The sequence below is a fragment of the Schistocerca serialis genome, chromosome 2, assembly GCF_023864345.2.
Source record: "Schistocerca serialis cubense isolate TAMUIC-IGC-003099 chromosome 2, iqSchSeri2.2, whole genome shotgun sequence".
In the NCBI taxonomy this organism is placed as follows: Eukaryota; Metazoa; Arthropoda; class Insecta; order Orthoptera; family Acrididae; genus Schistocerca; species Schistocerca serialis.
Window position 1 is genome coordinate 745,667,439 of NC_064639.1, and position 15,595 is coordinate 745,683,033.

The 15,595-nt window shown below is 36.8% G+C and overlaps 1 protein-coding gene across 2 annotated transcripts in view; it reads left to right on the forward strand.

The window, feature by feature from the left end:
- Positions 1 to 15,595, forward strand: part of LOC126457950 (sodium-dependent nutrient amino acid transporter 1-like) — a 225,461-nt gene that overhangs the window by 189,405 nt on the left and 20,461 nt on the right. For both annotated transcript variants that reach the window (XM_050094681.1, XM_050094682.1), the window contains exons 9-10: positions 2,785 to 2,961; positions 3,818 to 3,917. In XM_050094681.1, the coding sequence (XP_049950638.1) occupies positions 2,785 to 2,961; positions 3,818 to 3,917 (277 nt within the window). The remainder of the gene's footprint in view (positions 1 to 2,784; positions 2,962 to 3,817; positions 3,918 to 15,595) is intronic.

Here is a 15,595-nt window from a genome sequence, read left to right on the forward strand (position 1 = left end):
TAAGAAAAATGTCAGTTCTCATGTTATGCTGAAGGCCCCACATCTGACTGATGACTTGGTAAACACTTGTGTTACTGAAATCAATCTTTATATTAATATTTGCTTTACTTTACATACAATTTATGTTTATGAAAGCCATGGTGTTAGGTTTTCCTATCAAACTGTCAAGACTTTGTTTTAGTATTGCAGAGCAGTTAGATTGAAATTCTGAGTCTTCTTTTGCTATTTTTTACTTTTACATCACCGTTAAAAATTTTTCCCATCACCACAGAAACTCACTGAACTACTGATAACCTTAATCTGGCATGAATGAGGTGAGAAATTGTTACATCAGCTATGAGATGAGTAGGAGATATCCCTAACTTTGATGATGAATTTTTGATACTACAACTATGTATTCAGTATTCGGGATATTAAAAATAGTATCTGTTAAAAAAGATGAGTAAATAAAATACTATGTTTAAGCCCAGATGATCTGGGGTTTAAGATAGAATAGCTTTTTTAGTGAAATAGGGAAATGTCTGTATTTTCTTACAAAAAGTAGAAATTTAGCATTTTTTCATATAAAATTCAAACACAATTATAGCTTCTTCAGTTAATTAATGTAGCTATATTATCTTCTAATTATGAAAACAGAAAGAAATAACTTTAGGGTCTTTGAGCACAATTAGCACAGCACCAACATTACATCTAAAAATCACCACATTCTCCACACATAAAAATTGCATGCTCCATATATATTGGATTCTCACATGTCAAATAGCAATGTTTTGTTTTCCTATCTTTTTTCCAATAGAGTCACCACACCTGAAATATCTTCCAGACATTTTTTTGGGAACTGATGATGAAGGTTCTCCCAGTTGATCAGCAAACCTTCGAGTTTCCCTTGGAAGATGTATATTTTGTTGTCTAACGTGAAGACCATCATTTACCAGATTCAAACCTAAATTATGAATGAAATCTTGGCACTCTATGTGTGATTTGTCACTTATGTTATTTTCTCTGTAGATTATGATACCATTTATGGCAGCCGTATTGAGTATATCATAACAAATCATCTTAAGCTAATGTTTGCTGTTGCAGGAAACATCATAAGTGGCACATAGTTCATCTGGCACATCGACACTGGCTTTAGTTGCATTATAATAAATAATGATTTCCAGTTTTCTTTTATCACCTGTCAATTGGCCTATATTTTTGTCATGGTGTAAAGTTGACATAACCAGCACAATTTTATTTCTTTTAGGTATGTAGGACACCAGTGTAGTGTCATTCTGGAACCCAAATTGAGAGCTTTTTAGTCTGTTCCTTTTTCGAAAATAGCAGGTACACTTGTCTTGTTTTTACAGACTGTGCCAACAAAATTCAATGAAAGTTCTTTCGAGAGATGAATCAATTACTGAATGTCAAATTCCTACTTGTTTTTGTTACTGGTTCCACTAAACAGTTTATGATATCATACACTTTATTACACAGTTGGTAATGTCGTAGTGGTTGTTTTCCCATGTATACTTCCACTTTGAGACTCTTTGCATCTACAAGAGCATGTATTTTCAGAAAAAATAATCAAAAATATCTCTTACAGCAACTAGATTCTCAGTCCTTTTTCTTTCGTCCCATGAGTTCTTATCATTGCATCTCAAAAGTTTCAGAGGAAGTAAAACCTCTGCAGTGACATCATAGTCCTGTACCACCCGTACATGACAAATTGATCAAGTTTTGTCTATTTGAGTGGTTTATGCCTGCTGTATACAAAGTTCCATAAATGCCTCCAAATCCTCCAAAGTTGCATCCCTCTTTCTTGTGGTACTGCTCTTTATTGTTTGGTCATTTTCTCTTTTATTCCCTATTTTTATTATTTTTATATGTAAATATAGTGTTCAACATACTGTTTGTTCTAAAGAGACTCCATATCAAATCTCTGTTTTGGAGAATTAGCTATAATGTTCTCAGAATGAATAAGAATGCTTTGTGTAGGACAATTTTTCATCCATTTTGTACCAGCTTTGGATGTATAAAAAATTCCACATACCTCAGGTGACTTACTAGGAGCAGCTGATGCAGTTTTTCGCTCTTCTGAATCATTCAGATACCCTACTGCTCTGAATCACTTTCTTCAATTCTTTGAGAAACACAGTCAGTCTCTTCTTTGCTCTCATAGTCACAAGAATTAGCTCTTGGATAGTTTTCTAAAACTTCTTCTAATAATTCTTGTTGCCGGTGGTCGTAAGATACCTTCAGCAATATGGAATCTAAAAATAAATTAAAGAATACTGTAAATAACTATACCTTATAAATTTGCTGATAAATGTAAATAAATAAATAAAATAAATAAAAATAAATAAATGTAACACTGAGTAAGAGGTCATTTATGACATACCCCAGCGACCTTCGCACACGTGTACCTCCCATCAATGCCAGCACAACAATAAACTCAACATTGCACCACACCTCCCTCTCCCTTATCTCCAGCTTCTATGATGATGAGAAATGCATGACAACAATGACATTCAGTAATCTGGCCATAAAAATTTCTCAGTATGCATACCAAACCTCACTCATGCCAAGTTAATAGCAGAAAATTGATTGGCTGTTGTATTTATGGATGTATATGTGTTTTTAGGGCTGTTTCTAAATAAGAAAGAGAAATTTCATTTACAAGAAACAAAACAGATTATCTATTAATTAATTAATGTTAAAAGATTTCTATTAATATCACAAGTTTCAAAAAAGAATAGGAAGCAAATGTTCAGCTTATATGTACTTCTTAAAATCTTTTTTCAGTTATTCTCTGTACTTTTTTTCCTGATGTTATTTACACTGGGGATTGGAAGTGCAGTGGCTCTGGAGGGTGCAGTCATGACCATTATATGCGACCAGTTTCCAAAGATCAAACATTGGATTATAGCACTGGTCACATGCAGTCTTGGCTTCCTCGCTGGACTTGTATACATCACACCAGTAAGATATATAAACATTTTTGTAGATACATAATTACAATAGTTGTTAACATAATCAGATCAAAAGATTATCAACAAGTTAATAAGTTTACAGTGTAAGTCAGAAATATTTAAAAATGCATGACTGGTTCCCTGATGTAAGTACATGTATATTTTATCAAAAAACAAAGATGATGTGACTTACCAAACGAAAGCGCTGGCAGGTCGAAAGACACACAAACAAACACAAACATACACACAAAATTCAAGCTTTCACAACAAACTGTTGCCTCATCAGGAAAGAGGGAAGGAGAGGGAAAGACAAAAGGATGTGGGTTTTAAGGGAGAGGGTAAGGAGTCATTCCAATCCTGGGAGCGGAAAGACTTACCTTAGGGGAAAAAAGGACGGGTATACACTCGCACACACACACATATCCATCCACACATATACAGACACAAGCAGACATATTTAAATTGGTCTTTAAATATGTCTGCTTGTGTCTGTATATGTGTGGATGGATATGTGTGTGTGTGCGAGTGTATACCCATCCTTTTTTCCCCCTAAGGTAAGTCTTTCTGCTCCCGGGATTGGAATGACTCCTTACCCTCTCCCTTAAAACCCACATCCTTTCGTCTTTCCCTCTCCTTCCCTCTTTCCTGATGAGGCAACAGTTTGTTGTGAAAGCTTGAATTTTGTGTGTATGTTTGTGTTTGTTTGTGTGTCTTTCGACCTGCCAGCGCTTTCGTTTGGTAAGTCACATCATCTTTTTTTTTTTGATAAATTTTTCCCACATGGAATGTTTCCCTCTATTATACATGTATATTTTTAATGATTTATGAACTGCATCTCCTAAAAAGTGCTTTTATTCTCTTTGCAGGGTGGTCAATGGATTTTAACTTTAGTGGATTTCTATGGTGTACAGTTTGTTGTGTTCATTTTAGCAACAATTGAAATGATAGCCATAGCATGGATATATGGTAAGTTAATATAATCATACAGTTATGATTTGCACGTTTCAGTTACTGCAAAGTAATCAAAATAACATTTAAATGCTGCATTTGAAGACAAAAAACAACCTTCTTGTAATCTCGAATAACTATAATAAATATTACTGATTATCAGATGTTGATAACAAAAAATAAATAAATACATTTATTTACACATCATGCTCACTAATCTAAGCATGGGTAGTCTTATCACAGTTATTTTGAATCTGTGATTAAATACCGGATAATTTTCTGTGGAAGCTCAAGTAGTGTATCCTGATTACTGAAACTGCAAAAGAAAATTGTCAGATACATGAGTATCGCACAGCAAACAGTCTTGTATCCCATTATTTTGGAAATCACAAATTGTAACTGTTCCCTCCATATACGTTTATGAAATTATAATCTTCCTACACAACAGACAAAAATTATTTGAGGAGAATCATTTTAACTACATATATAACACGAGAAATAAAAATAGTTTTATGCTACTCACACACCATTTGAAATTATATGCATGGACTCCACAGTATACAGTGATGAAAATATACAAGTTCATGGGGAAAAACATATTTAATATGAAGCCAGAAATTTTAAAAACAAAGCTACAGCAGATTCTGTGGGAGAAATGCTACTATTTAATAGAAGGATTCATTTGAGCAAGGGGTAACTAAGTGCTGGATTTTATTGTATTTATATTTAATGTAACTGTATTATTAATATGATGCTGTTTGTTAACATCAACTGTTCTGAGTTTTTATGGCAAAATTTTACTGATACTTTGACATGTCTCCTGTGCCTGAACCAAATGATTTAGATTATGTATGTTATGGGACAAATAAACCACAATTCACAAAATTCACAATGTGGAATGAGTTAAGTTGTACATTAACACGCAGAAGCAGCCATTTCAGATTACTTTGGTGAAGCACACAGACAAAAAATTATGACTGATCTATTCTATTCACAGTGATGATTATGGAAATATAAGAAGAGAAGCAACTATTTTGGGAAAAAATTCTCCCACCTTCCTCTTACATTACTCAGATGCTGTTGATTACTTCATATTATTTGTGTAATTTTAAAGGCTACAGTGAATGCTAGTAGCTGTCAATTTCTTTTATTAATTTTACAGCCATAAAGCTGTCTCACACGTCATACAGTTAACACTATTGTTTACAGTATATATTCACAAAATTATCATGCTGTGATCTCACTCATTCCTTCATATATTCCCTACATACACACACACACACACACACACACACACACACACACACACACACACACACACACACACACACACACACACACACAAATATTGCAATTATTACTTTTGTACTTCTTATGTATAGACAATCACAGAAAACTTTTATGCCTTCTTGAGTCACATACTGTCATATCTTTCATGTCAGGGAATATCAATAATAGTTACATCCTCATATCAGCAGTAGACTAAGGTATTTTATGCTACAAGATCACTTATATATCAAGTTCAGCAATTGATGAAGATGGATGCCCATTGCAAATTCCTGTTGCTGACGGATGGTCAAATTCTGAGAAAAATAGGGCTAAGCTATAGGGAGAGGGGGGGTAATATGTGATATGTACATGTGCCAAGAGCGAAAATAATAAGACTGGAAAACCAAGAACAAATTACTTGGATTAAAAAGAGTGTAAGACAGGGATGTAGTCTTTCACTCCTACTGTACATCAAAGAAGTGATGATAGAAATAAAAGAATGGTTCAAGAGTGGGACTAAAATTCAAGGTGAAAGGATATCATTGACATGATTCACTGATGACTGCTACCCTGAGTGAAAGTGAAGAAGAATTAAAGTATCTGCTGAATGGATGAACAATCTAGTGAACACAGAATATGAATTAAGAGTGAATTGAAGAAAGACGATAGGAATAAGAAGTAGGAGAAATGAGAACAGTGAGAAACTTAACATCAGGATTGATGGTCACAAAGTAAATGAATTTAAAAAATTCTGCTACCTAGGCAGCAAAGCAACCAATGACAGGTGAAGCAGGGAGAATATCAAAAGCAGAATAGCACTGGCATAAAGGGCATTCCTGGCCTAGAGAAGTTCTAGTAATATCAAATATAGGCCTTAATTTGAGGAAGAAATTTCTGAGAATGTACGTTTGGAGCAGAGTTTGATAGTGAAACATGAACTGTGGGAAAACCAGAACAGAAGAGAATCGAAGCATATGAGATGTAGCGTTACAGATTAATGTTGAAAATTAGGTGGACTGATAAGGTAAGGAATAAGAAGATTCTGTGCAGAATCAGAGAGGAAAGGGGTATGTGGAAAACACTGCTAAGGAGATGGGACAGGATGATAAGACATTTGTTAAGACTTCAGCGAATAACCTCCATAGCATTAAAGGGAGCTGTAAGAGGACAAAAACTTTAGAGAAAGGCAGAGTTGGAATAAATCCAGCAAATAATTGAGAATGTAGGTTGCAGGTGCTACTCTTAGATGAGGAGGTTGGCACAGGAGAGGAAATCTTGTCAGGCAACATTAAACCAGTCAGAAGACTGATGACAAAAAAAGGGACCTTATTGTAAAACTATCTGCTCATCAGAGGCAGCCCTACCTAGGGATGCAAGGAGTGCATAGCACCCAGGTGCCAACTCCAAGGGGTTGTGATGACATTTCTTACTTCATTTCTTAGTTTGTTGTCCTCAGCGTTGACACACTGCATTGCTACACTGGCTGAAAAATGGGATGTGGAAGTACAACACTGATTACTTTCAATGATGCAGCTGACAGGTGCACATTTGCATTTCGCAGTACTTTACTTTCACTGTTCACAACCTCCTCCCCTCCCCCCAGTAATACACAGTTATATGGCTAGTGCACTATTCTTTAACTTTTGATAAGCCTCATTAATAGGTTGCAGGTGAACGTACACATACTGCTACAATAGTTTCCTGTTGAAAATCTACAAGCAGTAAAAGCCTAACCACAAAGTTCACAGTTCTTGAAGAATAAAAAGGTACATATGGAGTGGATACTGCTATTGTTTTAATACACGGCCTAATTGTGTTACACTTATTTCCTGGATGCATTGCTGTTGATCTAACCAGTACAGGTTCCTCATCTGAAACTCGGTCATGGACTGACTGTCTCGGGACCAAAAATTGGGCCCTTTTATATCCCCACAGTAATAGGTGCTGAAATTACACATTGTTCAAAGTTAAACTTACAGAAATTACAATTAAAACTTAACTCCTTCAGTTAACCATAAACATCAAGAAATTGTTTCTTTTGAACAGTTTCCTCAAGTGGAAGGGTTAAGCCAAATTATTTATTTAAATCAAGAAATTAACATATATAGTTACACAAACAATCGTTTTGACAAAACTGTTAATTACTTTGGCTTTGCTAACATGTTTTTGAATAGAGCCAAATAGATCCTTTAAGATTACCTGTAGTTGTTCCTCCAAATGTTTATAAATGGCACAAAATTTATATTTGTATATATGTCAACAATAGAATTTAAGTTACAAAACAATCACTGATTTCTCCCTATATCAAAAGAAACTAACTAGGATTAGTCATAAATTAGAAATTCAATTACATACCTAAAGCTAAGCACAAAATTAGATCTTGTGTTAAATTCTTTAAAACTGAGAGCCAACCTTTTTGTTATATGAAAATGCAGATTATACTCACTTATGTTAATGGTAATTAGTTCAAAAATGAAAAAATGAATTTTAAGGAGGCAGATGGCAAAACAAGAGGGGAAGTAAAAATGTCCCAGCTTGCTTCGTCACAGGGTGCTGATGATTAAGCAACTGATTGAACACTAAGCTAACTGTTAATTTGCATTCAAAGCTACTCTATTTGGAAATTATAATAAAATTAACATCCAAATTATTTTTTGTATATGAGGGTTGGACACAGCCAGTCTTACACCTGTTTCTGAGCTTTTTTAAAATACATTTGCCTTTCCAATTGGAAGTGCCCCTGTACACATCTGTAAGGATGTGCAATGCAATGCCCATCTGAAAGACAAATTCCTTTATTTAAAATGGTCCAGGAGGTCTCCGTTTTTTCCCTTGGGAAGAGTTTCCATATCTCCCTAATTAGGTCACAGACATGACAAAATATTCTGATCGACACATGTTTCTGAAAGTCTTTTTCCGATTATGAAACTAAATAAGTCATAATTATATGGGAACTTGAGCTTGGAAATCTGTGAAATTGTCTGCATCTGTCTGTTTCCTGACAGTTTGTACCAAATAAAAATTTTATTTTGTCTTCAGTACACCAAAAATAATTAAATAATACTGAAAATTTGTTTTGTTTGTGATCTATGTTGTTGAGGGATATGAAACATAAAACCAAATAATATGCAGTCCAACTGCATCACCGCTGCAGGTTCACCATTTTCCCCTCTTCCCCCTCCTCAGACTCAGATAGTGTGGTGTGGCAACTATATATAAAATATATACACTATGTAATCAAAAGTATCCGAACACCTGGCTGAAAATGACTTAAAAGTTCGTGGCACTCTCCATTGGTGATGCTGGAATTCAATACACTCTTGACACACCCTTAGCCTTGATGACAGCTTCCACTCTCGCAGGCATATATTCAATCAGGTACTGGAAGGTTTCTTGGGGAATAGCAGCCCATTCTTCATGGAGTGCTGCACTGAAGGGAGGTATTGATGTCAGCTGATGAGGCTTGGCATGAAGTCACCATTCCAAAACATCCCAAAGGTGTTCTATAGGATTCAGATCAGGACTCTGTGCAGGCCAGTCCATTACAGGAATGTTACTGTCCAACCATTCAGACACAGGCCGTGCATTATGAACAGGTGCTCCATTGTGTTAAAAGATGCAGTCCCCATCTCCAAATTGTGCTTCAACAGTGCGAAGCAAGAAGGTGCTTAAAACATCAATTTAGGCCTGTGCTGTGGTAGTGCCACACAAAACAAGGGGTGCAAGCCCCCTCCATTAAAAACACGACCACACCAAAACACCACCACCCCCGAATTTTAGTGTTGGTACTACACACGCTGGCTAGATGACATTCACCGGACAATAACCATAACCACACCCTGCCATTGGATCGCCACAATGTGTACCATGATTCATCACTCCACACAACATTTTCCACTGTTCAATCGTCCAATGTTTACACTCCTTACACCAAGTGAGGCATCGTTTGGCATTTACTGGCATGATATGTGGCTTATAAGCAGCTGCTCGAACGTGAAATCTTAAGTTTTCTCACCTCCCGTCTAGCTGTCATAGTACTTGCAGAGGATTGTGATACAGTTTGGAATTCCTGTCTGATGGTCTGGATAGATGTCTGCCTATTACACATTACAACCTTCATCAACTGTCGGGGGTCTCTATCAGTCAACATACAAGGTTGGCCTGTATGCTTTTGGGCTGTACATGTCCCTTCACATTTCCACTTCACTATCACATTGGAAACAGTGGACCTAGGGATGTTTAGGAGTGTGGAAATCTCATGTACATAGGTACAACACAAGTGACACCCTATCACCTGACCACATTCGAAGTCCATGAGTTCTTCGGAGTGTCCCGTTCTGCTCTCTCATGATGTCTAATGACTACCGAGGTTGCTGATACGGAGCACCTGGCAGTAGGTGGCAGCACAATGTACCTAATATGAAAAATGTATGTTTTGGGGTGTCCGGATACTTTTGATCACATAGTGCATGTGTGCAAGAGCATTCCCTGTGCGCTGAATTCTTGGATGGGTCTGATGTAGATGGACCTTTACTGCCCACTTTGATTAATCATTTTTTATTTATTTATTTACACGTCAAGTTCCATAGGACCAAATTGAGGAGCAAATCTCCAAGGTCATGGAATGCATCATTACATGAAATTACAACATAAAAGTAACAATAGATAAAAATAAAATATTTATGAACCTGAAAAAAGTCAATCCATAAGTTTAAGTAAACACAATCAACAGTACAAGAATCAGCTTACATCTTCAAGAAACTCCTCGACAGAATAGAAGGAGTGATCCATTAGGAAACTCTTCAGTTTAGATTTGAGAGCACATGGATTACTGCTAAGATTTTTGAATTTGAGTGGCAGCTTACTGAAAATGGATGCAGCAATATACTGTACACCTTTCTGCACAAGAGTTAAGTAAGTCTGATCCAAATGCAATTTTGATTTCTGCCGAGTATTAACTAAGTGAAAGCTGCTTACTCTTGGGAATAAGTTAATATTGTTAACAAGAAATGACAGTGAGGAATACATATATTGAAAGGCCAATGTCAAAATACCCAGACTCATGGACAGGGGTCGACAAGAGGTTCACAAACTTACACCACTTATTGCCCGAACCATCCATTTCTGAGCCAAAAATATCCTTTTAGAATGGGAAGAGTTACCCCAGAATATAATACCATGTGTCACAAGTGAATGAAAATAAGCAAAGTAGACTAATTTCTGTGTCGAATGATCACTCACTTAAGATACCATTGGAATAGTAAAAATGGTAGTATTAAGTCTTTGAACAGGATCCTGAACGTGGGCTTTCCACGACAGTTTACTATCTATCTGAACACCTAGAAATTTGAACTGTTCAGTTTCACTTATCATATGCCCATTCTGTGAATTAAAACGTCAGGTTTTGTTGAACTGTGTGTTAGAAACTGCAAAAACTGAGTCTTACTGTGATTTAGCATTAGTTAATCATAGATATTTTATTTTTTTTGTGTTAAGGATCTTATATGGTCCCAACATGGTACATTAATGTTATGAAATGATAATTAAATGGACACCCTAGCTGCAAACAGGCGTTGATTTACTTCATTGGGGACATGTTGAAAATGTGTGCCCCGACCGGGACTCGAACCCGGGATCTCCTGCTTACATTAATGTTAATTGAATGTACATCCCAAGTACAAATTTTCTCATAAATTATAGAAGCATGATTAACAAGACATTCTTTTAGTTTGTTTTTAATATCTGGGGGTCTTCAGTTACCTGTCTGATGTCAACGAGCAATCTATTAAAGACTCCTATCTAGAATATAGAACTCCAGCCTGAACCCATGTCAGGGATACATAGTCATTAAGGAAATTACCAAGAAAACAGCAAAAAGCTGACAGAAAAACAATCTATCACTACCAGAGATTCTGCCTCCATCAAATGGGGCAGATGATATGGATGAAATTGGATTATTATAAGATTAAATAGGAAGTTCACCAATATTCTTACGTCACTGGAAACATAGATGAATGAATACAAGAAGAGGCAAAGCTGCAAGGAATGCTTGATTAGTAGATAAATGACAACTTGCCACTTATGTCTTGAATACACTTTAATAGACTATTACTTAGAGAAATTATCCTGCCACTCTTTTGTGGAATGAAGTGTAAACTGGTTGAGATAATTGTAACATATATATGCCCAAACATGAGATAAGGCATCAGAATGCTCCACTGGTGTTTAATTTATAGCAAATTTAATTTTAAAACAATAATTTAACTACTATAATGGATATTACACAGCCAAGGTAGAAATATATAAATAAATCAAAAATGTAAGCTATCATTTTTACTACAGGTATCATCACTAAACAAAGTAATTCATGTGTGAATGTAGACTTTCCCAGCATGCACTACTGATAAAAACACTATCAAGCTTTCAGCCAGTGTTAGAGTTAAGATACTTTGATATTTTGGATAATGTCATACTTATTACCTTGTGGAAAAGTGTTGAGAAACTGAATATCTCAATCTTTATAACAAAGATGCATTGCCTCCATCTGGTTGTGTGTGGCAGGGTTTGTAGGCCCAAGAGGAAGAGAGCAAAATGGGTGTATAGGGATGTGGGTGAGGTGTGGGCTGGAGACTGCACTCAGATCTCTGCATGGACTTTCTGAATGCGTCTTGACTGCTGGACACTGCTAGGTACACTCTTCTAATATGGCTGGTAATGCAGGATTCCATGCTGAACTAAGATGGTAATCTACAGCCCTACTGACTAGATTATTGTTGATCTGTATATCTATGGATTCCTTTATAATGCTGTCCCAATAGCAAGTTGCTCAGCATAGCAACTTGGTTTTCTCAAAGTCAAAAGTGTGATATTCGTCTATGCTATGCTCACCCAAATAAGATTTCTCTACATTCCACAGTTGTATACAGTTGATGTGTTTCTTACAGTGTTGTGAGACACAGTGTTGCATGTGCCTGTTGTACTGATAGCTTCACTGATCAGCTAGAACATTATGACCACCGACCAGCTATCGATATAAACCTGGCCATGTCACCTGGTGGGGAATGACTGCTAATCAGACACATGCACAGTGCATGTAGTATCTGTGAGTAGAAGGGGGAAGGCGTGCAATGTATCTGAGTTTGACCAAGGGCAGATTATCATGGCCTGGAGGCTAAGCATGAGCATTTCAGAAACTTCACATCTGGTCTGGTGTTCGAGGAGTGCCGTGGTGAATGTCTTCATCCAATACATGGCAGAACCAAGGTGAAACCATGTCTAGGCATCTTGGGGTTGGGCAGCCACCTCTCATAACAGATGCTGGAGGTCACAGACTGGGCAGACTGTTAAAACAGGAAAGGAAGGACTAACATAAGACTTTAATGATGGACAGACTACAAGTGTGTCTGAATACACAGTGCAGTGAACTCCTAACAACAGACCTCTGCAGCCAAAGTCCTAGTGTTAACCAATGTTGACATCACAACATCAGTGACTATCACCAAAATGGGCATATGACCATTGGCACTGGAAGTAGGGGCAGTGACAGAGCATTGCATCGTCTGATGAATCCGACTGCCTTCTTCATCATGCTGATGGGAGCACATGAATTGGTTCTCTTCCAGGGAAACAGCTCTTTGACACCTGTACTTCCTGATGGGGACAAGTTGGCAGTGGCTCCATTACACTCTGGGGAACATTCAAATGGGTATCCATGGGTCCAGTGGAGTTTGTGCAAGGCATCATGATAGCTAATGAGTATCATACGCTGTTTGAAGACCACATGCACCCCTTCATGACTGTTATGTTACCAGATGGCAGTGACATTTTTCAAGAAGATAATGCACCATGCCAAAAGGCCAGAAGTGTGATGGAGTGGTTTGAAGAACACTATGGTGAACTCTAATTGGCATGCTGGCCCCTTAACTCACCAGATCTGAACCCCGTCAAACATGTATGGGATGTGACTGAATGTAGGGTCAAAGCTGACCACTCCCTTCATGGAATTTATGAATTAGTGTATCCAAAAAAGGGAGACATCAATTCTACTCTGCTTCACAGTGAATGTAATGTTTTGGTGGATGCAGCTAAAATGGTCCAGAAACTTATCCAGCAACTGTCTGTCAAGTTCCCATACCACAGATATATCATTGACATCATGGAAGAAATGCTTAGTTTTTTTCAGGTGATTTGACATGCCACTCCCTCAAAGCATTCCACATAAATTTTTGCAATCCCAGGGGCCAGTGGCCCATGTAGCCACTCCAACTATTTGTTCATAAATCTCCCCTTTGCATTTGAAGTAGGTGGTAGTCCATACATACTCAAAAATTTTAGCTTTTGTGGCATGAATTGTTGAGCAATGAGTGTCAAAGAGTCTTGAAGAGGTACTTTCATGAAGAGCACTGTAACATCGAAGTTCAAGCGCAGGTCACCTTTTTGCAGTTACATGTTCTTAAATACTTTCAAAAAATTGGTCAAGGCCTTTAAATACTGATTACAGCATTCCATAAGGCGTTTAGGACCATGGTTACTTATTTGGGCAGTGTATGACTGTGTGAGTTAATGGTGTCAAGTATTGGCTGCAGAGGCATCCCTTCCTTGTGGAATTGGTAAGTCCATGCAGATGTGATATGGCTGATGCCCTAGGATACAGTCATTTCCTTACTTCCTTCGGTATATCTGACAAGGAGAAGGCAACAGGTGCCATAACCTGATTTCCCAGAAATTGCTCAGTGGAAGAGGCATCAAAACTATCACACCTGTGTCTCAACTTATCCGTGGCTACTCAACTGTTTCAGAAAAAATGATGGTCAAACTTTTTGAGGTACTTTATGCACCTGTGAGTAAACAAATGGCTCAACCAAAGTGGTGGCATGTTTACTAGTGCCACACTTTTGTGTCCTGTGTTCAAAACCCAATTATTATTTTTATTTTTGTTTATTTACAAATGCCCATAGAAGATTACTAAATGAATGTTTTACAATGTATACTGAAATAATGTTACCCTTATTCATTTACTAATAGTATATCTAGGGAAAGAATTAAAATAAATAAATGAAATGAAATGAGCATGTGGCATTGTTGGCTGGGAGGCCCCATTCGGGGAAGTTAGGCTGCCGAGTACAAGTCAATAAATTAATTGACTATTTCTTATGAGTCAAAGGAAAGCCAAGCATCATCATTAATTCACTGATGGCACCTTTATATTTTTCCACGCATAGCTTAAAGACTTCTTTGAAACCTGAATGTTCTGAATTTGAATCTACAAGGTAGAAACACCACAGTAATAGATACCAATGATGCCATAAGGTTCTTCTTGGAAATGTCACAAATACGGAAGCAGCATCAGGATGCTCCCATTAATAATATTTTGTTTTTCCTTTGATTCAGTGAACTTCTAGATAAGCAACAGTGTGATGTCAATGAGTGGAAAGTTACCATCAGCGAACATCTCGAATGGCTTCGAGTAGAGTTAAAGCTCTACATCTCTCACCTGTCTTCAGAAGGCTGTCAGTGCAAATTAGCAAGGTCACTCTTCACTACTGTTGTGCATGCACTGCCTGATGAAATATAATGGGATACAATTGAATTGAATTGTGATTCAAGTTATAAAGAACTGTTTCAGCAAATGGGGATGGAAAAATTTTGGGCCAGTTTCCTTCCTAGTTATCTAGGAGTGGCAAAGAAAGCCTTAAAAGTCCTTGTACCATTCTCATCGACATGCCTATTTCAGATCAGTTTCTAGGAACTATCCATGATGAAAATAAAACACTGCAGTCACCTGAAGGTGGAGAGTGACTAGTTCAAAACCAAAAATTAGGGAGCTGCTTAAAGAAAAATAATTTCAACAGTCACATTAACAGTCTGAATTTTTCTTGTGACTTTTATCACATAAAAAATGTTACATGTGAAAAGTATTGTTCAAGTGAAAAAATATAATTAGGTTTTAAGTAAGACATAATGACATTTCTATCTCAGCTACCAAGTCTCTTGACTTACACATTCAATAAACCTCTTTGTTGATTGCACATTATCATCAAATAAAGTTTTTCAAGAGAAGCAATAAATACATAATTAATAAATAAATGAATAAATAAAAATAGGGGGCATGATGTATAATGGGGCTGCAAAGGGGGCACCAGGTGTAAAAAAATTGGGAACCTCTGGTGTAGAAGAAATAAAGTAGGTTGTGCCTTGTAATAAACTTGTAGTTACATTAATAGTAATTAAAAGTAATTCATATATCACATTGACATTTAAACATCATTTGCACAGAACTGTAGCAAAAGGGTTCCAAGGGCCAAGCCTTAGCCTGGCCACGTTTCATGTATCCACTTCTTAGTTAGAGTTATCTTATTGATGTGTGGAAGTCCATTAATGCCACTAACTTTTTTTCTGTTTTTGGCACAAGATGCTATTAATATATG